This window comes from Alexandromys fortis, unplaced genomic scaffold (assembly GCF_014885135.2).
Source record: "Alexandromys fortis isolate MF-2015 unplaced genomic scaffold, M_Fortis_MF-2015_v1.1 scaffold_167, whole genome shotgun sequence".
Lineage (NCBI taxonomy): Eukaryota > Metazoa > Chordata > Mammalia > Rodentia > Cricetidae > Alexandromys > Alexandromys fortis.
Genome location: NW_026068050.1, coordinates 2,513,250 through 2,535,378, shown reverse-complemented (window position 1 = coordinate 2,535,378; position 22,129 = coordinate 2,513,250). Strand labels below are relative to the sequence as shown.

Sequence of the window (22,129 nt, the reverse complement as noted above, 5' to 3'; positions counted from 1 at the left end):
ACACCTTTCCCACCTGACCTGTAGGACATGTCACTTTTCCCACCTGACCTAAAGAACATGACACCTTTCCCACCTGACCTATAGGACATGTCACCTTCCCCACCTGACCTATAGGACATGTCACCTTCCCCACCTGACCTGTAGGACATGTCACTTTTCCCACCTGACCTAAAGAACATGACACCTTTCCCACCTGACCTATAGGACATGTCACTTTTCCCACCTGTTATTTTCTCTACTCTGTTACCTGCCTTGCTCTCCACAGCACTGATCATGAGCTGACATGGCATTACCTATGTCACATTCATATGTCATACAATACATCAAATTCTTGTACATTCCTAGCACAGCCCCATGGTGCTTGTTTCCAGATGAGAATGTAAACTCATGCTGGCCTCGGGACTTAAGAGCCTGTCACATAGCTGGTACTCAGTAAATATTTGTTGAACAGATCCACAAGCGATGGGCTTGGGATACAGCTGCTCTGAAAGGGTACACAGCAGTGATTGGGTGGGCTCATGGGGCCCTGCACAAATGGACCATGCTAGAGGCAGGAGGATCAGGCAGGATGAGTTTGGGTTGGCTGTTGAGCTAGTTACCTTGGATGCCAAGGCAAAGACTGTACTTAGAATCATAGAACCAGGAAACATAAAGGTTGTGAGCCAACCCTTGCCTATGATAGGCAAACTGAAGCAAAAGAGGGGAGGGGAGACTTATAAAGACAGCTCAGGGGGTGTGAGGTCACAGTACCTATGGAGTGCTTTTTAAGACATTCTCTGTCCCTCTCTCCCAGGCACCCACCAGAGGGCCCCCTGTTCCCCAGAGGAGTCCCTCTCTTCTGGATGGGCCTTCTGCAGGCCCCAGCGACATCATATACGCGGACCTGAAGAAGACAAACCGGGCACAGCAAGGCTTGGGCATAGAGGTATCTAGCAGGCACAGGCTAGCTCCAGCTGGCAGCCTGGCTTGTTCCCCAGGCAAGAAGCCCTCAAGGAAACTCTCAGATGAAGACCAGAACAATCCCAATAACCCAGAGCCTGCCCCATGTGTGGTGAAGACAGACCAGAGTGCTACCATGTCTTATGCTTCCTTAGGATTTTCCCTGCCCCCCAATTCTGAGGTCCCAGGATCACATGCTGCTACTTGGAGACAGGGGTTTCTAAAGCTGAGCCACGAGGCTCAATCCTCCTCTGAGGCCAGTTCTACAGATACCTACCAGCTTGCTGGGACTACAGGCCCACGACAGGAGGGTAAGGACAGACCAGGCCAAGGAAACACTACTTATGAGCAGATTCCAACCTTCTGGCATAGCACTGCCAAGCTCCCATACCCTGAATTCAGCTCCACATACAGCCAGCTATTAGGGCCCATGGACTGTGGCTTTGAGATCTCAGGGACTTCTCGGGTCTCAGAGCCAGGGAACAACTATGAGCAAATCCCAGCCTCCAAGAACAAGGACACTGGACGGGTGACCAAGGTGAGTTCCCTGGGTGGCCAGGTCCTTACAAAATACCCAATGAGCCAGACATGGCGGCACACGTCTTTCATCTCAGCACTAGAGTAGCAGAAGCAGGAGGGGTTTTGTGAGTTTGAGGCCAGCCTGGCTTCCGTAGTGAACTCGGGGACAGCCAGGACTATATAGAGAGAACCTGAGTGTGCTCCTCACGCATGAATGGGTTACTGCCGATGCTCACAAAGTCCCAGGACTTTTCCACCTGGTGATATAAGGATGTGGGGTGAATGGGGGCTTCTAGCCCACCTAAGAGCTTCCTCTATGGCAGAACACTCCCTGTGTTCCTCAGAGCCCACTGCAGGGCTGTCAGATCCACCGGGAGGCAGAAAGAAGACCCATGGCCCTAGTCATGAATAAGCAGCTCTCTAGCCTGTGGCTTTGCCGTGACAATTTCCCTGATGACTAAGGTTGCCAAATTCACCAAGAAAAAAAAAAAATACAAGGCATCTATTAAAAATTGAGTTGTACATAAATCAGTAGTTTTGATACGTCTCAAAAAATCATAATGGTTTCTTATTTATCTAGAACTCAGATTTAACTGGGCAGCCTGTATTTTCACTTGGCAACCCTACCCAGGCTTTCTCTTCCTTGTCTGTAAAATGGGCTGACCAACTGGTTATGCCCAGGGCAGCTGCCCAAGGAGCAGTGTCCTACATTCTCTCTTGACAAGACACTGTCAGAGGTGGCTCTTGGTGAATTGGGTGATTATTTCTGAGGATTCATGATAGACAGGAAGAGAACATGGACGGGGGTGTAAGAACACCAGAGGGAGGTGGCTGCTCCTGCGGCCCCAGGGAGGCAGATGAGCCCACCAACCCCCTTCCAATCCCTCAGCTGCCTCTACTCGTGAAGAGTAGAAGTAGAAAGCTCCACTCCTGTGGACACAGCCTCAAGTCTGGGGGAGCTGGAACTTCCCTCTCCTGGCCTGAACAGGGACATCCCAAGCTTCAAAGCAAAAGGCTTCTGGGGAACCAGCTCCTCCCTCAGGCCAGGGCTGTCTTCCTGCTCTAGCTCTGTCCCCACCATTTTCTGAGGTGTTGATCCTCTCAGACCCAGGCAATGTACAGTCCTTTAAGGACCTCAGAAGCCAGGTTTACACTTCCCCTGGATGTCCCCATGTCCTCCTCTAACCCTGGGAGTTGTTACAACCCCTCCCCTCCTCCATCCTGTCCCAGCAAGGCCCCAGCTGGGTAGGAGAGGGCAGGGAGGCCAGGACACACCAGGAGGGAAGCCGATACTCTGCAGTACCCCCACCGCTTTTCTACATTCCTCCCTTTCCAACAAAGGCAAATCGGTCTTAAATCTGAAGGCTGAATGGGGTTGGAGGTCCCCGAGAGGCTTGTGGGAGCCATACCAGCATTGTAGTCTGGCATCATTTTTCCAGCTTGGACCCTCACCCCAGACCCCAGCTAAGAGCTTCTGAGCCTGGGTCTTCCCATCTCTGCTGGGGAGCCCAGGTTCCAACGTCTCTCCCTTCTTTCCAGCCTGACAAGTTCCGGAGGCTCTTCTTCACGGACAAGAAGCACAAATTCTGAGAAAGGCCTGGCATCCAGGGGGTTTCCTGGCTACACCTGGATACCCTCAGCTCACCTGAAGGTGTGCCACAACTAGCCACTGTGGAAGCAGGCTCTGGGATGCAGCCTAGGTACCCACCTGGGAAGGCATGGGAGAGACCTTGCCAGAGCCTGTAACTCCTGGATATGTCCTCAATGCTGTCCATCCACACCACGAAGGACACAAGAGTGGGGACTGACTAGAGGAAGGACTGGGTGAACATGCAGAGGCCTGGGCTGATGAACGGCAGAGCCGGCCTCATACCTCAGAGACTTCACAAGCATGTGGTGGGCCCCTTGCCGAGACAGACATTCTCCCAACTGGCTAAATGACATCACACTATTACTTCTGAGGACAAAACCAGTTCCTTTCCCCGTGGTCTTGCCGGGTGATGGGAGAAGGCCAGGAGCCACATTCTCTGCACCTGCCCCAGGAGGATTAGAGCAAGAAGCTGCATCCGGCCTCAAAAGTCATGACGCTGACCTGGCAGTGGACTGGGAACTGCTCCCCCAATCTTCCTGCCCCACTTTTCCATCTTTATCCCAGCTGCGCCCTGCACGCTCCTAGTTTGTGCTGCAGATGAGGAAACTGAGACCCAGCAACTTACCTGAAGACATGGCCAGTGAGAATCTGGACAGAGACCCCTCAGTAAGACAGGCTTAAGCCTGGGATGCACTGCTGGGCAACATCTGGAGCCACCAGGGGACACTTGACACCATGCCTATGGGAGCAGGTCACCCCTGCCTGCCTTCTGCCTCCAGCCAGGCCTGCCCTTTGGATCAACCCAGATTCCTCCATGAAACCCACCATTCGCCTGGTGGTTTTATCTTCAGAGAGCACCTGGGGCTTTGCCCAGTCCCAGCTTGGCACAGGCACTCAGGCCTCTTGCTCCACTGTTCCCTCGGCCAACCAGGCTCTTCCAGGGATCTTTCCCTGTTTAGTTCCACTTCCCCTTGTCCATGTGTCCCCACTTCCACAGGGTGAGAAACTGGCCTGTTTTTTTTTTTTTCTCTCTACCCTGCCTCCACTCGCAGGAGGCAGGAACCAAGGCCACAGCCCCCTCTCCCGCAGGGCTTGCTCAGTGTACATTTGTGGGGAAAGCCATTTCCTGGCAGACACTTGGCTAATACTCTTTTTCTCTGGGCTCTAGCAATGCCTATCTGTTGTGGGGGAGGGGGAGTGGAAGGTTTAAGAGCAGTGGGCTAGCCTGGACCAGTGGGGAGCAGATGTAACTACTGCTAGGAAAATGGAAACAGTCCTCACCCAACATCCTGAAACCAAAGGAGGGCGATGCTTCACCCAGGCTGACGCCGTGGACTGCCTGGAATTGAGCACCGAGCATTCCTAATGCTGACAGACGCAGAAAGTGCAGGACACAAAAGTGTTTTATTCCTAGGCATTCACAAACCTGAGGTCAGCACACCCCAGTGACACCATGTCGTTGGGAAGGGTGGGCAGGGTAGTGTTCAGGACACAGGGGCAGAGCCCTTTGGACCCACTGCTTATACAGCTTCACACTGAGAAAGGACAGGGACAGGGAGAGGGGGGGGGGGGGACAGCCCAGCCTTGGCTTTAGTAAAAGATTGCATAGCTTGTTAAACCCCCAGGCTCTGTTTGTTTTGTTTCTTTTGTTTTTTGCACTTAGCCCTGGGTGACTGGGTGTCTGTCCAGCATGTGGACAATCCAGCCCCACTCCTGCTAGGTGAGAAAAGGACTGGGCGAGGGGGCGGCTGAGGGGGCCCCTAGGGGGACCGTTGATCTTGTGGGTGAACCACTGGGGCCCTGCGAAGGGTCCTGCTCTTCACAACCTCATTTCTGTTAAGTTTTTTATTTGTTTTTTTTTTTGTTTGTTTGGTTGGTTGGTTTTTGGTTTTTGTTTTTGCTTGAGAGGGCCACAGGAAATGTCCATGGGTGAGAACTCCAGAGGCTACAGCTCCTTTGGTGAAGCATTGAAAACCATACCTGCGGAGACAGCAGGTCAGAGGGCAGACGTCTCAGCCCCTGCGGCCTTGGTAGTGTCCTCAGATGCGGATGTGGAAAGTGCTGCAGAAGGAAGGGAGAGGGTGAGAGGCTGTGGGCCAGACAGAGGGCTCCGCAGGGAAAGGCTCACTAACCCTGGCCATCTTCTTAAGGGATGCTACATAGAAGTCATTACAGGAGGCTCAGAAGGGGCAGGTGTCCAGTTTCCAGCCTCCAGAGTCTAGATCCTTCCCAGGCACCACGGAAGGTCTAGATCCCTCTCATGATATGAATAGTCATGTAAAAGGCAGTTATGCATCTGGGGAGCAGGGCTTCAAACGGCTACTTCAGGCCTGAATACATCATTCCCCATGGAGGTCCCATGAGACCAGGCAGCCAGCTCTGACCCTAATGCCCTAATGTTCTGGCCTATCCAACCCAAGCCCAGGCCCTAAGATAACAGCACCTGAGAAAATCCGGGGCCTTGGCGATCATGTCCTCAAAGTCAGCAAAGCCCAGCTTGCCGTCACCATCCAGGTCAGCTTCCTCGATGACTTTGTCACATACAAGCACTACCTCATCCTCATCCAGCTCTGACTTAGTGAGCCGGGCCAGCGTCCGCTCTAGGTCTTCTTTACAGATGAAATTATCCGTGTTGAAGTCTGTGCGGTTAGGGAGAGTGAACAGAGATGGGGACACTTGATGCCATGCCTATGGGAGCAGGTCACCCCTGCCTGCCCGGGCTGAGTCCCTTCCAGGAACTTCGAGGAAAGGGGTGTCCTGTCCATCATTTCCCCTTCCTCCCAGCTGACCGCACTGGTTTCTCCACCAGCTTCTCAAGTGCCCGAGGTAGCTCTATGAACTCAGACAGTGGTGGGGCCTTGAAACCAACAGGCTTGCACATAAGACATACGTTAAACATCCACAGTGAACAAGTTAACATTTGGGGAACCCAAAACCCCCACCATGAGGGTGCACACAGCCACATCCCAAACAGTTCCAAACCCAAAGCACCCTGAGAACTTCCCACTGAAGCCAAAAATCCTTCCTGGCTCACCCCACAGTGGACTCCTAGAGCCAAGAAAGCCAGAATCCAGAGAGGCCAAGTGCCTGAGTCCATGTCGGAGCTCCGGTCAGGATGGAGCAAGGATTCTGACTAGGTCTATTTGACTCTAAGACCCACTTTCTAAATGGTACCTCATCACCTCTGGTAGGCTTCCAGATACACGTGGCTAATTAACACATTTGTCATGTTGTATGTAGTAAGTATGTATAACTTAATCTGCCAATTAAAAACAAAAACAGAAGTCCAGTCATGAGATGCAGGGTCTCCCTAAAGTAGCAGTTCTCAACCTGTGGGCCACGACCCCTTTGGGGGTCATACATCAGATATCCTGCATATCAGATATTTACATTACAACTCATAATGGTAGCAAAATTACAGTTATGAAGTAGCAATGATATAATTTTATGGTTGGGGGTCACCACAACATGAGGAACTGTATAAAAGGGTCACGGCATTAGGGAGGTTGAGAACCACAGCCCTAGAGAGAGGCCACGGCAGGGAAGCCCTCTGCGTAGAGTAAAGGGCAGAGCTGGGTCTCCTGGGCAAAGGGTACTACCAGTGTCCCCAGAGCACAGCACAGGGGTCCCGTGGGCCCGAGCCATGGGCAAGCTCATTGTGATTACTACTCCTCCCGCCCTCTCAGCATAGATTCCAGCTCTGTGCACTTGGCTTCTCAGGCCTCTAATGCCTTCCCAACAAATACCCACTTGGCCTTCAAGTTTCTTCAAGCATCACTGTCTGGACAGAGGGTCCCTCCCACTGTAGCCTGCTGCCCACTAGACTGGTGTACATGGCAGTGATGAAGACGACAGCCACTCTTCCTCATTTACTTAAACCATGCCTGAACTCTGCAGACGAAGAAACAGAGTTGGAGAGGACAAGGACCTCCCTGGGCTCACAACTCTGACCAGAGTCAGACTTAGAACAGAAGCCCTTCAGTGTAACCTGAGCTGCCCAACTCTGCCCCTGCCTGTGGAGGCCTCCACAGTAAGCATGAAGTGGTATTTATCTCTGTTCCTGAAGGGCCTGCAGAAGGTTCCATGGAAAAGCCCATTATCTGGATAGTGGGCCAGAGAGAATCCTAGGCTAACTGAACAGTAAGACCCTGAGACCTCCACGAGCTCTGCACTTTCTTCTTGTAGGAAGACAACAACCTTTACCAGGGGCAGCACTGTGGGGTCCAAGACTGAGGGACAATGGGTGAGATTTGAGAGCTACATATATGGAGGGTAGACAGGTGGGGTTGGCGTTTTTTTTTTTTTTTTTGGTTTTCTCTGTGGAGCCTGTCCTGGAACTAGGTCTTGTAGACCAGGCTGGTCTTGAACTCACAGAAATCCGCCTGCCTCTGCCTTCCGAGTGCTGGGATTAAAGGCGTGCGCCACCACCGTCTGGCAGGGGTCGGCTTTCTTACATGCAAACGCAATGTGTTGCACCATGTGTCTCAACCAAAGTCCTTTGAAATAATCACAAAAATAATAGGCAACCCTTGACAGGACCACTGCTTTGAGATCCACCAGCTTCTCAAAGGTGCGGGAAGGTTTGTCGTCTTTTCATCTGGTCCAGTAAAAGTTCAAACCCCTCCTTGGGCCTCAGCGATCTGACTCAGGATTTGATTGGTAGCCTCCAATCAGCTATGGAAGAAGTCTGTGTGTCTAGTGCCCCCTAGTGGCCAGCGGTCCACAGGGTGAGGAAATGGGGAGACCCTACCTCTGGCCCGGGAGGGGGACTCTTGTAGATTTCCCTCCCCAACTGGCTCATCCCAGAAGACCTTCTGTCTGGCCCCCAGATTCAGCCTGACAGTTTTAGTTCCCAGTGATCTTTATAGAACACAACTGCCCTTCCCTGCCTGAACCCTGCAATGTGCTAGTCCTGAGCACTAGGCCCAGACTCCTACAGTTTAGCTGACTTCTCTATCCTCTCACTGATTCCTCCCACCACATCCCAAACCTTCATCATCTTGTCAAGCCTTTCTGTGCACTCTGTTGAGGTGTCTGTCCTCTTGTCTCCAGGGGACCAATCTCCCCTGGTCCTCCCTGTTCCCCACCCTTATGCCGACCCGGGGTAGAAGAGTCTCTCCCTCTTTCTGAAGACGTGCCTTGGGCATGATCTGTGCCCTTGAGGCAGATGTTCTCCAGAGGGCAGTCACAGCGCACCCAGCAATAACTGGATGGTCCAATGGCTTGTATGATGGTCCCTTCAGCACTTCAGCTCCGCCCTGCTGCCAGCCCCTCCTTACCATAGATCTTGAAGGCATAATTTGCCTTGAGCTCTCGGGGTGCCGACTCACAGAGCACAGAGAACATGTCCACAAAGTCGTTGAAGGTGAGATTCCCTTCGCCATCCTCAGAGAAAGCCTCCACGATCCTCTCCTTGAAGGGATTCTCCTGAAGACAAGCAGAGCCATCACTGAGGTGGTGAGGCAGGGGCTGAGGACCAGTCTGAAAGCAGCCTGTGAGAATATGCGTGTGTAACCGCTAGAGCAAGGCAATAGTCTCAGCTACTTAACAGGTTGTTGGAGGAGTTGCCAAGTTAGAGTGTGTAATTGATCCAGGACCTGACTCAGCAAGCATGCTCTCGTGCTACACGGGGTCCACACACACAGAGCAAGCTGAGCAGCGCCTACATGCCAACTGAGAAACATACACAGGCTCCTTCCTCCATGAACTGGGTTGTGTCCCCAGCAAAAGAAGACGACCACTCCAGGAAGTCCTCGGATCGGGCTAATTCAGGTCAGACGGGTGAGAGATGGAAGGAAGGCCCGAACATGTCAGATAACTGGAACAGCACAGGCAGGAAGAGGTGGCGCTGATGCCGCCAGCCACACAGCTCATTTGTTCTCATTCCCAGCACGGCCTCTACTCCTTCCAGTGACACCCAATCAGCCAGGGCCCACATTTCTTCCACCACAGCTGCTCAGCCAAGATCAGCCCCAGAGGCCTGGAAATACAGTTCCTACAGCGCCTCACATTCTCCATGACACTCAGCCTGGTCTCCCACTCCCTCAGGGACAGGAAGGGCTTTCCAGGGCCAAGCCTGCGCTCGTCATCTCTCAGGACAGGGTTGGGATGCAGGCCCAAGGGACACCATATAGTTTTCTTACGCTGCCTTAAGTCATCAATCCCAGGCCGGCCAAGTCCCACAGCCCTGTAGAATTAGGCCCAGTGCTGTGGGAGTGTCCCTTCTATATCCCATGTGAAGAAAACCAGAAACCTTCAATGTGTAGGTGGCTTGAGGACCTGCGTGATAGCATCCCTGGGAGCTGGCCGAGCCTACCCCACATGGCCCAAATCCAAATGAGCACTCTAAAAAGACTCCCAGGAAGCTTGAGTCTGAATTGTGCCACTAGAGATGACCAAGAATCCATGACCAAACAAGAAGAGAGAAAAATGACTTCAAAGAGCAGACCAAGAGCTGCCACGTACAGCCCAGGCCACGGACATGAAGATGGCTGCAGGCCAATGGCTAGGCAATGGGCAGCCACAAATCCACAGTACACTTACCAAGCCCCCACCTGCTTCCATAATTCATGCAAAGTGCAAATTTATGCAAATTTCGCATAATTTATGCAAAGTGCATATTGGGAAACTGAGGCACAGAGAGCTCCAGCAATCCACTTGGGGCAACACATTCACAGTGGGTAGAGCCAGGCTTCAGTCTGGATCCAAGCCTCTACTCCCTGCCTGGGCGTGGATTTCCCACGCTCTAACCCCCCAGCAGGGGCATCTCACATACCCGGAGCTCCGGCATCTGGATGATGAGGCTCATGGGCACGTGGACGATGGGACTCTTCCTGTAGTCCATCGGGACAAGGTTGGGGGCCAGCTCATAGAACCGTGCGTGGAGCCTTTGAGAGAAACAGAGGGAAAGCACCAGAGGCTGCCAGTCCTGAGCCCCAGTGACCCAGTGCCATCCGGTCTAGGCTTGAAATAACTGACCTCATCCAGGACAAAGTGAGGGGCCAACAGGAAGTTGTCTGCTCTGCCCACAGTGGGCATAGCTTGGAGAGCAAGCAGGTCATGCCCAAATCCCTGTGCTGCTGACCCAGCTGTGCCCAAGTCCTACTTGTTTTGTTTCCAACACACGCATCCGTGAACCACCACTATCTCCCCATCTGGGCAACTGTCTCCCACCTCCCTCTTTCTTGTCTCTCTCTGCCTCTCCCCTCCCTCCCACTCCTCTACCTGACCTGACTTGGTCTCTCTTAAGTCTTCTATGCTGTGCTTGCAAGATACCTCATCAGGTAAAGGTGCTTTCTGTCAACATACAGACTGAGTTTGATCCCTGACGCACAGGGTGGAAGGGGAGAACCAACCCCACAAGATGTTCTACGACCTCTACATGCACAATCTCTCTCTCTCTCTCTCTCTCTCTCTCTCTCTCTCTCTCTCTCTCTCACACACACACACACACACACACACACACACACACACACATACACACACACGTGAGTGTATAAATAAATGTTCTTTTCTAAACGGAGTTTTTTATATTCCAGGCACTGTGCGTGACACAAGTCACTTTAATCTCCTGCTCATCACTGTGCAGACGACATATGACCTCAGTTTGTAGCTAAGCAAAGTGAGCACTGAGAGATTTGTCTGAAGCCACAAACTAGAACTTCAAGGTCAATATTTATAAAACTATCTGGAAGGCCAAAGAGACTATCCTTAATACACAGGCCACAGCAACCTTACGGTGGCTCATAATCATCTATAGTGAGATCTGGTGCCCTCTTCTGGCCTGCAAGCATACATGCAGGCAGAACACTGTATACATAATAAATAAATAAATCTTAAAAAAAAGAAAAGGTCAGGCATGGTGACAAAATATTGGATTTTGTTTTTTAAAACCTTAACATTTTGCTAATTTAAGTTTTTAAATATTCATTTATTCTATCTTTGTGTGTGAGTGTTTTGCCTGCATTTATGTATGTATATCACATACATGTTTAGGGACAGCTGCGAGCCACTATGGGGGCACTGGAAACTGCACTTGGGTCTTCTTTCAAAACAGTAAGTGCTCTTAACCTCTGAGGCAGCTCTCCATCCCTGGAATATACACCTGTAATCCCAATGTTAGAGAGTAGAAGACAAGCAGATCGCCGAGGACTGGCCAGCAAGCCCAGTCCACTTGGTAAGCTCCAGGCCAATGAGAAACTCTGTCTCAAAACAAAGGTGGATGTGTTTGAAGAATAACACCTGAGTTTGTTTTCTGGGCTCCACATGCATGCACACACAGATGCACTCACACATACATGTGCACCCATGCAGCTGGGCAGTGGTGGCACCCACCTTTAATCCTAGCACTCAGGAGCCAGAGGCAGGTGAATCTCTGAATTTGAGGCCAGCCTGTTCTACAGGTGAGTTCCAGGAGAGTCAGGGCTACACAGAGAAACCCTGTCTCAAAACAAAGAAGCAAATAAACAAAAAACATGTGCACCCATGCACACCCAAGTATACTTATGTACACAAACCACCTAGAGTCAAACTGTAGCTATTTCTACACTCTTGTCTGTCTGCCAGACACTCCTCAGAAGAGATGAGTGTGGGATCAGGCTATGGGTACTCCCAAAGGGTGGGGAGCATTTCCCGAGAAGAAAAGCCAGGTTCTGCCCTGGTATACAGATCTGTTGTAAAAAACAACAACTAGGGGCTGGAGAGATGACCCTGAGGCCAGAGGATGTATTGCTTCCATGGGATCTGAGTTAGTGTGGCAGTGCGCACATGAGGCAGGTCGTGCCCGCCTGTGACGTCAGCTACAGGGGATCTGACACCTCTGGCCTCCTCGGGCATACACACATGGCATGTACTTACACAGACACACACAAATATACATAGTTAAAAAATAAAATAAATCGGGGCTGGAGAGATGGTTTGGCAGTTAAGAGCACTTGTTGCTTTTGCAGAGGACCTGGGGTTCAGTTCTCAGCACCCACATTGTGGCTTACAACTACCTCTAATTCCAGCTCCAGAGATCCAACACCCTCTTTCGATGCCTGCAGGCACCAGGCAGCCATGTGCTACATATACATACATGTAGACAAAGCACTTAATTCACATAAAATAAATCTTTTAAAAACTTAAAAAGTAAAACAACCGGGGCTGGAGAGATGGCTCAGTGGTTAAGAGCATTGCCTGCTCTTCCAAAGGTCCTGAGTTCAATGCCCGGCAACCACATGGTGGCTCACAACCATCTGTAATGAGGTCTGGTGCCCTCTTCTGGCCTGCAGGCATACACACACACAGACAGAATATTGTATACATAATAAATAAATAAATAAATAAATAAATAAATAAATAAATAAATAAATATTTTTTTTAAAAAAAGCAAAACAACCAAAATGATGATGGAAATTTTTAAGGAACTCCCAAATCACTGTGGGAGGAAAATCACCGAAAGAAAGAAAGAAACAAACAAACAAACAAAGGGAAAGAGGGAAGGAGAGAGGAAGAAAGAGAAAGATCTACATCTCTTCCCCCACTGAATTAAAAAAGATTTGTATATGTGCTATCATAATAGCCAGGACCAGAAATGACAACTGTGCCACTCTAGCTGCATGGAACCAAATGTAAAAGCCACCGGGGTGACTTCAGGAAGTTAATAGAGCCTCCCACCACTAAGGAGGCTGAAGCAGGAGGAGGATTCTGAGTTCGAGGCCAGCCTGAGCTATACAGGGTGACCCTGTTTCAAAAACCAAGATCCAACTAACCAACCAACAACAACAAAGACAAACTCCAACCAAAGACCCAAAACCAAAATAATAACAATAATAAAAAGACAGAGAGAAAGGGAAGAGAAGGAGGAGGAGAGGAGAGGAGAGGAGAGGAGAGGAGAGGAGAGGAGAGGAGAGGAGAGGAGAGGAGAGGAGAGGAGAGGAGAGGAGAGGTGAGGGGAGGGGAGGCGAGGCGAGGTGAGGCGAGGAGAGGAAGAGGGAGAGGCACAAGCCAACCCTTCATCCCAGGACCCAAAAGGAAACACCAGAACGAAACAGCGAAAGTTTGAAACCAGCCAGCCCTACATAGCAAGATCTGTCTTAATGTCCTACCTCCTGCCCTGCCCCCCCCCAAAAGGACATAAAGAACAGACATTGGTGCCAGACTCAGAGAAAGAGTGGGACCCAAATATTAATGAGACATAATCTACGATACACAACATTTGAAATCATTGGGAGAAAGACCAATTCTTCTGAAAATCAGAAATTGATAGCCCACATGAATGCCTGGCTTCCACATGGGGTTTTAAATACATTAAATTTTTAGAAAAGAAAGGATTAAATTAAATTTTCAAATTTATTTGCCAACATTTACAAATTGAAAGATTTGTACACTGTACATCTGTTTGCTGGTCCTGCTGGGGCTTGGAGCAGCTATTTCCTCAGAAATGATCCAGAGACTGGCCCTCTTCCTTTGCTCACGGTGCAGGTTGGACCCTGCAGGCAGTTAAGTTTCAGACTCCTCATGTATAATAGGAAAAAAAAATAAAAAGTAATTAAAATAGATTACAGAAATGTTTAAAAGGTTGAGGAAATAAGGAATACAATAAAGTAATCACTTGGCAGGTGCCTTGGGGTATCAACTGGACAAGCTTGTCTTTGACTGAGGGGACAAGGACTCCTGTCCACTTGTTCAGGAATGAAGTGTGACTGAGGACATGGAAGATCTAAGCTCTGGTCCACAGGAAGCATGGACGCCGAAGGGGGTGGGAGGATGGGTGGGGTAGGCTGCCCATCACCTCAGAGCTGGCAGGGAAGAGTTGTGTAGAGAGTAACAGGATCCACTGGGATTATTGTAGAGGGAGCAGTTGAGCCCGATCATGGTTATCTGTGATCCATACCACTGACAGAGGAACCTCCTGCTCAGGTTTCCTCCCTGCCATCTGGTCAGTACTCAGGGTGCAGCTTACCGAGGAAACAGGCAGCTGGGGGTGGAAAAGGAGGAGGCTGCATCCAAGCCCTGGGAGGGGAGGGCAGGCCAGCGGAGGCAGGATCTGGCCAGCCAGGCTCTGCCACTGGCCTGCTGTACACAGCTGGGTGGTCGTTGATCCTTGCCCCATCCGTGCCTCACTGAGATGTGAGCCATGGAGGGAGACTAACCTGGTAAGGCTATGGGGATCAGTGACATGAGCCTCTGTTGGAGGTGACACCTCAAAACAAGACAGACAACGGCTCAGGCAGGGTGTCCAGCTTCCTGGCAGGTTTCTTTGCCCATGAGGGGACCTGATGTTTGCTCTTTTCTCTTGTGTGGAGATTAAGAAGCTAAGGTTGTGGGGAGCCAGGAACCTTTGCCCAAGAACCCTTCATTTGACAATGAGCCAGAGACACCCCCAAAGGTCTGCCAGACCAGCTCTAACTCTTGGCCTGGTCTTAAGCTATTCTTCCCAAAGACCCTGCTGAACCCAACAGGATTAGTGCATGGTAGGGGGTAGAAGGGGACACAGGCTGTGCCTTTGTCTCTGTGTTTTGCCAGCCTGGACCGTCCTCCTGTGGCCAGTCCTCCTTCCCTTACCATACCCCTTACACACTCACTGGTGGCTAACAGGCACCACACCTGAATTCTCTGGGGGAGCCAGCTGCTGAGCCTCGTTACAGAGCTTGGGCTGACTTAAGAACATTGTAAGTGCTGGGGTGGAAAGGAGTTAGACCAGAATAGAAATAGTGTGAGCCTCGGAATACAAGCGGCTCAGACTCGGCATCCACGAAGCAGGGAGAGATGCTGAGGAGGTTGGAGTACACATAACAGAGGGTTAATACAGTAAGACGGAAAAGAGGACGTGTGCCAACAACTCTGGAAGGTCAGAGTCAGCCCCAGAAAGCCTCACGACAGGCTAGTTCCAGGGGTCAGCTGACACACCTTGGATTACTGCCCCTTGATAGTGGTACCAGCACCCCAGAAAGTGAGGTTCTGGGGAACTAAACCTCACCGAGGCCATAGGACCCCAATGTTGTAAATGCGGAAGGACAGCCAGGCCTACGACCAAGTCTGAGGGGCTCTGTACTCCCCCAGGAAGTGAAAATAGGGTATCCTCTGCCCACTCAAGTAACATGACAGAATGGCAGGCTGGAGGAGGAACACTGTCCACACAGAGTGGTCAGTCAGGGTAACGTCAAATGACAACACAGCTCTCTGGGGAAGCTACACCAGGCTCTAGCCCCAGCCTGAGCATCGATCTCCAGGGAAACTGATCCTGAGACTTTGCTGGCTTTTAGTGACACCGGATAGCCTAGGTAGAGGGGCCAGCGAGGGCTGCAGGTTTCCTAGCATCCTGTAATGCCTGCTCACTGGTCTGAGACTGCCAACGCTGCTGTCTCTCCTGTCCAGGACCCCCCCTCCTTAACCCACAGGGAGAAGGGCTGTCCTGGAGACCCCTGGTAAGCAGCTCAGGGCTGGTAGGCATGTCTTTGGCTTTTGGACATCCCAGGAATGCCAGCCATTGGGACAGAGGAGTATCAGAGCACCTATCTTAAAAGACGAAGGGGTCCCCTGTGTTAGCAGACCCCAAAAGGAAAAGAAATTAGCCAGGGACCTGGAGTTAGAAGGCCGCTTGCTTCTCCAGACCTTGGCTTTGTGACTTGGGTCAAATTTCAAAGTCCCATATGCAAGGGGGTGAGCAGGATTCTGTTACAAGGTCCTAGAGAGGACTGAATGAGACTGTGCCTCAAATACTTTATCTCGGAGTTCAGAGTGTAGCTGATGCCCCATTCCCAGGAGAAGGATGCGTGCAAAGGGAGCAGTGAGACCTCCTCAGTCTAAACAGTAGCCTTGATGTGTGCCTGAGGCCTACCTGAACTCAGGTCCCACACTCTTCCTCAGCTCCTGCTCTGCTCAGCCCCCCCCCCCGGGAGTCCCCAGCCCCACCCCAACCACAGCCCTAGTCCCAGGGATGTAGACAAGAAGCCACACTTACTTGAGGATGTCCTTTTTATTGAAGAAAGTGCAGTCCTGTGGAGGGAGAACACACATGGTGGACCCTTAGAACCTTACAGCTACAGGGTCCCATCCCACAGCCCTGGACCAAGGAAGAAGAGTGCCTACTACTCCATTCTTGTCCCTCCCCAGAGGCGACAGCTAATTCTAGTAGGTCCAGACGATGTCTCCGGAAGCTTTTGATCCACCCTCTGCCCATCCCAACTGGGTCCAGGATAGAAATACATGGGGGGGGGGGGTAGGGCTGGGTGGCACATTTGTGGGTGTTCAGCAAAGAGGAACATGGAGTCACAGGTGGCCACAGTAGATCTGAAGGTCAGGGGTTACACTGTGGGAGAGCAGGGAGGTAGCCAGAGACAATTCTAGAGACCACTCAATAGTGGATCGACGGATGCCTTGCATACCACCATAGGCACTGCAAACAGGGCCTCACGTGGGCAGGCAGTATAAAGCAGACAGCCTGGGTCGCCATGGGCAGCAGTCCTGGGTTTGAGGCTGACAGTTCCAGATATATGGTGTCCTCAGGCTGAAGGAACAAGGGACATCACACTGAGGAGGCTTTAGAGAAATGGAGGCCCTGAAGTGTGAGGAGTAGACCCCAGAAGCAGGGGATGGGAAGGTAGCATCTGGACTCTTTAGGGACCTGTCTGTCTGAATGAGAGTCTCACATGATGGTTACAACGCCAGGCCTAGGTGACAGGAAGTGAAAGTGACCCAAAAGGACTTAAAATGCCCACCAATGCTGAGCTTTTTCATTTACCTCCTGCTGGCTGCCTTCTCTGCCTCTGCCCACTGCTGTAGCATAAAGGAAGGCCTCAGACTCAGCAGAGCCCAGAGCCCACAGGGCCTCCTGGGGCCTTATGCTAAGCAGAGCTGCACTGATGAGGGGGCGAATGGACACAGCCCAGGCGTACCGACAGCCAGGCTGGCTCTGGAAGACCTGGAGCAGCTAGACACCAGGCCGCTTGGATTGCACACTGTGGTGGGCCAAAGAGGATGTCCACACTATGTGAACGACAGCTGGGGTTTTCCTTGCTGCCTATGTACAGTCAAGGAGGAAGGTGGGTGGAATTTCCAGGTTCCCATGAAGCCCAGCGAATCTCTTTCTGTGACACCTGCTGTCTACTAGGAGACAGACGGAGGATTCCACGTTCCGTGCCCATCTTGGAAACTCGGGGGTTTCCCCTGGAGGGCTCAACCTTGCTTTTTGGCAACGGTGCCTCTGTAGGGGTCAGGAAAGGCTCAGGCTGGGAAACAGCAGCCCCATGCAGACAGAAAACTCCCTGTCGAGCAGAACCAAGATTCAGGCAGGCTGAGGGCTCATGGGCTGGTCCCTTGGCTGTTCTCAGAGACCAGGAGCAGGCAGCACAGACAACCAAGCTGAGTCTTCAGGAACAGATGCCCTATCTAGAGGACGAGCTCCGCCTTCTGAAGGACCAGGGCTCTGCTACTAACCTGGAAAGGCTTGTCGCAGAACTAGAAGAGGGGAGAGGGAGTCCTGGCCCCCGTCTCTGCTCCTCCTACATATACCTCAGGTCAGAAAGAAAATATACAGACCCTTCAAGAGCACTGCTGGCAGAAGGTGTGAAAGTTTCCATGCATCCTGGCCGCCTTAGCACAATTAGATTCACCTTCCTGGCACTGATCTTTAAGGAACGGTGCCCTGGCAGTAGCCTCCTGGGAATATGGTAGAACTCTAGATGCTTGGGCCAAACTCCTGAGTCAAAACCCGTGGGTGGTAATGTGTACTTTAAAAGCCCTCCCAGTGGGAATGATCCTACTAGCAAGAGAATTCTTTACCAGAATAGTGCCACCTGGGAGCAGTTTAAAATACCTGGACCTCGCCACCGCTCAGACCAAAGAAACGGGAAGTCCCTGGGTCCTCCCAGGCATCAGTGATCTTCCGAGCCACTCCATCCTTCCAAACAGGCCTGTAATACCAACTACTTAGAAGGCTAAGAAAGGAGGATCACAAGCTCAAGACCTGCCTGGACTACAGAGTAAGTTTAAGACCAGCCTCGGGCAACTTAGTGTCTAAACGTGCTAAAAGTGAAAAGAAGACTAGGGGTGGGGATATAGATCAGTGGTAGAGGGCCAGTATACAGAAAGCCTAGGTCCAATCCCAGAAGACTAGGGGTGGGGTACAGCTCAATGGTAGAGAGCCAGTATACAGAAAGCCTAGGTCCAATCCCAGAAGACTAGGGGTGGGATATAGCTCAATGGTAGAGAGCCAGTATACAGAAAGCCTAGGTCCAATCCCAGAAGACTAGGGGTGGGGTATAGCTCAATGGTAGAGAGCCAGTATACAGAAAGCCTGGGTCCAATCCTCCCAGGGCTCCCATTCATCCCTAGCCACTCAGTGATTCTAAAATATAGCCCAGGCTGAGAACTACTCACAGCCCGCACACAGTTACTGGGTACCTTGCATGAGGGGCTCTAAATGGCCAATTTCATCTCATCTTTAGCACTACCCTGGGACAACCATCATCTCCCTATTTTACAGATCTGAAAACTGTGTCTTGGGGGCCTGGGCTGGGATAACTGAAGTCTTAGGATGCTGGAAGCACCTAGCAGGCCAGGCTGGGATCTGTAGTTACTAGTAGAAGCCTGGAAGTCAACTCCATCAAGACTTAATTTTGCCTCCAAATGTATGTGCCACCTATCCCCCTTTCTCTCCAGCACTTCCAATACCCTCCTCCTCCCTCTCTACTGAAGAGCTGTCTGGCATCTGCTTCCTATCTACCTGGCCTGCCTACAGTAGTGGTCAGGAGCCAAGATGCTATCTGTCCCATCCGAAGGAGAGGTTGCTCCTCTCTGGCTCTGCCAATCCAGCCTGGGAAGAGTGCTACCAATCACCACGTGGCTGGAGGCCAGGCTCCAGAATGACCTTAGTTGACCTCCATAACGACCCTGTGACATAAGCATAGCTGGATTAGGAAGGATTCCCACCATAAAAGGAGAACACCAACTTCTTCACTCCCATAGCCTTGGCCGTCCAAATACAACTTGAACCCAGGACTTCAGAATCCCTATGTGGAGTTCTTTGCCCTCCTAGAACTGTATGTTGTATCTGTTTCTTCCTTCCTTCCTTCCTTCCTTCCTTCCTTCCTTCCTTCCTTCCTTCCTTCCTCCCTAAGCCACTTCTGTGCCTAGACCAGGCTTCATGGGAAGAGAGGATTGTAGACAGCAACATTACCCAGTAGGAACTATTCAGGGGCCAGAGAAAGGACTGGAGAAGTACATGCGTCATAAGCCTGTTGAGTACTCCCAGGTGAATGGACCAGGATGAGGTCAAGGAGCCCTCCCTGAAGATATGAGGCCTACACAGACTGTTGGTGAGGAGCTCACACGATACCAGCAGCTTGACTTGCAGCCCTGTAGACCGCCTGAGGCTGAAGTAAGAAATGAGGTTGGGGACCAGCTGAACCCAGACCAGGCTAGGCTGCGCCCTGCTCCAACTCGGTTCACCATCCCAAGTCACCAGAATTACCTGGAAAGAGGTGGCTATACCTGTGTTTTAGAAAGTTCCCTACTAGAGCTGGACATAATGTTTCTGTTGGAACATTCATCCAGGTCCACTGAATGGCTTCTTAGGGTTTCCTATGGGGGCCCGGCTAGGACAGAGCCAATTCGACTCTTTGTCCACGATTTTCATATTGAGGTCTATGCTGTTTCTTGAAAGAAAGATGAAGTGAAGAGGGAGAAGAAAGTGGGGATTGACAGAAGGAGAGAAAGAAGAAAAGAGGGACAAAAGACAAAGACTGTGGCTGGAGTCAAGGACCCAAGGCAGGGGAGGAAGCTCCAGCTAGACCTCGGTCTCCAGGATACGTCAGAGTCTAGTTCTTGAGATGGAGCAAGAGTGAGAGGCAAATGCCTCAAGGTGAGAGGCAAAGCAGGCGGAGTCACAGAGCTTGCTCTTAATTGAAAACACAGGCTGAAAGACAGCAAAGAGCTGGAGTGGCCGGAGGCGTGCAGTGGGTTCTGGGGAGGGCAGTGGGCCCTATGTGTGTGCGGGGGACGGGGGATGGGGGGTGCCGTACACATAAGGGGGCTAAACTCTGGGAATCAAGGGCATCTGAAGAGCAGAGAGTAGGGCATCTTGCTTGGGAAAGGGAGGATGGTGCAGCTGTGAAGTTCAAGGATACCCAGGGTTACTTGGAAGGAGACTGGAACTCAGGTGCCCCCATCCAGCCCTGGTTGGCTATCCTAGAGAGCCAGAGGCAAGGAGATGTGGGCCTCTTGTGTTTCATGGCTCTCGTTTCTCTGGCAGGGTCTAGCGAAGGATCAGAACTCAACACTGGACAGGGTCTGACTAGTAACCCAATGCCAGGCTGGTCTGAGTGGAGATGCACGTCACCAGGCTACCCTTTTCTGGTTTCAGCTGCTTGCCTGCATCTGCCTCCACCTAGAATGATGTCTCCTAGAACTTGCTGGGCAAAAATCCTCATTTCCCAAGGCCCTGTGCAAGCTCTGCACACTTCTGGACCTTCCAGTCAAAGCGAGAGTTCCCTTCCTAGTGTCCTCCCCAGTTCAGTAGGGCTCTTCTTCAATACATAGTCTACCACTTGGGTGGCACTGGAGGTTAGCTCTTCTTACTAATTTAATGTTCATGACAGTTACAGACATCTAAGGTAGGAATGAATACCCATGAGGAAACAGCCCTACCCAATCTGTTTAGAGTAGACTGAGACTTCACAGTGGGGCCTTGAAAGATGGGAGGCACTACTTAGAGACGTGAGAAAGGCATCCCATGCCGAGGAAACTGCCTGAACCTGGCCAGTGGGGAAACAGACTAAGGCAGATGGAGTACAGGGTTCAGGATGTGGACACGTGACAGGGAGTGGGGGGGCGACTACCGCAGACGAGGTGAACTAGACTCTGGACCAGTCAGGGAATGAGCTTTCCTCCTATACCAAAGAAAAGTCTTCACGTGGTTGGGGGCTTTGGGATCACCGCTATGAATAACTAGCTCCGAACTTGGCAGAATCTGGGGTAAGAGTGGCTACTGGGAGTACAAAGTAAGTTGAGAGGTGCGGCTATGTAGATTCCTTCCTCCAGTTATTTCCATACTAGAGTCATAGAAAAACCCCAACAGATAAACAACACACCCCAACCTGTAACTGCATTTGGGGCTTCTTGTCCTTCCCCTACTCCAAGACCTTTCTGGAATGGGGGTCATGCCCCATATGCTGGGAAGAATCGCTTGAGTCCAGCCTGAGAAGGCAGGAGAGAAGGTTAATGAGGGAGAGAAATGGGGTGAGGCGCATTTAACAGAATCCTCTAATTGGAATGCTCTCATTTCCCGGCCTGGGAAACTGAGGCTCATCGCGGGGAAGTCATCCACCCAAGGAGACGCTGCGCGCCGAAGGCAGCGGCACGGTTTGAACCTTAGTGACTCCGCTTTCGCGAGGCCTCGGGGAAGGACTACAGGGGCCGCGACGCGCCTGGCTCACCTGGTAGTTGTCCAGCTGCTCTTCAGTGAAGATGGTCTGCTTGTTCCCCATGGTGGCCGCGGCGTTATCGGTGGCCGCGGCGTCGTCTCTCGCCCTTTTGAGCGCCGCTTCCCATCGGCGGCTTCTGGAGCCCCGAGCGCGGCGCCCGCGGCCCTTGCCAGCCTGGCGGCGGGCAGCGTCGCCAGCAAAGCCTGGCCCGCTTGGCTCAGTCCCGCAGTTCAGTGGGAGGGACGCGGGGGCTGGGAGGCAAGGCGGGGCCTGGGTGGGGGCGGGCCTAGGGTTAGGGCGGGGCCAGAGGCGTGGCGGGGGCGGAGGAGCGCCTGGCGGGAAGGAGGCGGGGCCTTAGGCCAGTCTAGACGGAGCCGGGAGGTGACTTCTCCCCGGGGACAGTCAGTCTATGCTACTGCAGTGCACTGGAATGACCAAGCGGTGGCCTCGGAGGGCTGCCTGACTCCTGACCACCCAGCACTTCTGACCGGCAGGGTCATGCCTGAGAACAGCGTGGGCAGGAAAATCCCATGGAGCAGTGTGGGCCCACATTGAGAATGAGAGTGCCATTGAGTTTGGCGAGATCACAACTTACTTCCCAAGTCAAGTCCGTCCTCAACAAACCAATTGAAAGAACCAAAATAAAAGTGAAAAGCAGAAAAAGGAAATTTTC

General features: G+C 51.8%; 2 protein-coding genes across 4 annotated transcripts in view; one reads left to right on the top strand and one right to left on the bottom strand.

The window, feature by feature from the left end:
* The window catches only part of Sh2d7 (SH2 domain containing 7), a 10,497-nt gene extending 7,449 nt beyond the window's left edge, over positions 1-3,048 (top strand). The window contains exons 5-6 of the mRNA XM_050119398.1: positions 794-1,477; positions 2,998-3,048. Of these exons, the coding sequence (XP_049975355.1) occupies positions 794-1,477; positions 2,998-3,048 (735 nt within the window). The remainder of the gene's footprint in view (positions 1-793; positions 1,478-2,997) is intronic.
* Positions 3,049-4,434: 1,386 nt separating this feature from the next.
* On the bottom strand, positions 4,435-21,713 carry Cib2 (calcium and integrin binding family member 2). Of its 3 annotated transcripts, XM_050119494.1 has the most exons (7): positions 21,469-21,709; positions 15,996-16,030; positions 13,425-13,546; positions 9,825-9,936; positions 8,329-8,476; positions 5,493-5,688; positions 4,435-5,110 (listed from the first exon to the last, which is right to left on the bottom strand). In XM_050119494.1, coding segments are annotated over exons 3-7 (480 nt in total). In that variant the 5' UTR covers positions 13,427-13,546; positions 15,996-16,030; positions 21,469-21,709; the 3' UTR covers positions 4,435-5,088. The 3 variants fall into 3 exon arrangements, with proteins under 3 accessions (XP_049975451.1, XP_049975450.1, XP_049975452.1); XM_050119493.1 differs by lacking the exon at positions 13,425-13,546; XM_050119495.1 differs by lacking the exons at positions 9,825-9,936; positions 13,425-13,546; positions 15,996-16,030 and having other exon boundaries at positions 21,469-21,713.
* Positions 21,714-22,129: the final 416 nt, after the last annotated feature.

What these genes read in the sequence shown, in the direction of transcription:
- Cib2 (XM_050119493.1), bottom strand. Translation starts at nt 21,519, where the DNA reads ATGGGGAACAAGCAGACCATCTTCACTGAAGAGCAGCTGGACAACTAC. An exon ending in AATAAAAAGGACATCCTCAA is followed by an intron (nt 9,937 to 15,995) that starts GTAAGTGTGGCT and finishes TTTCTCTCAAAG; the next exon opens with GCTCCACGCACGGTTCTATG. An exon ending in TTATGCCTTCAAGATCTATG is followed by an intron (nt 5,689 to 8,328) that starts GTAAGGAGGGGC and finishes CTAACCGCACAG; the next exon opens with ACTTCAACACGGATAATTTC.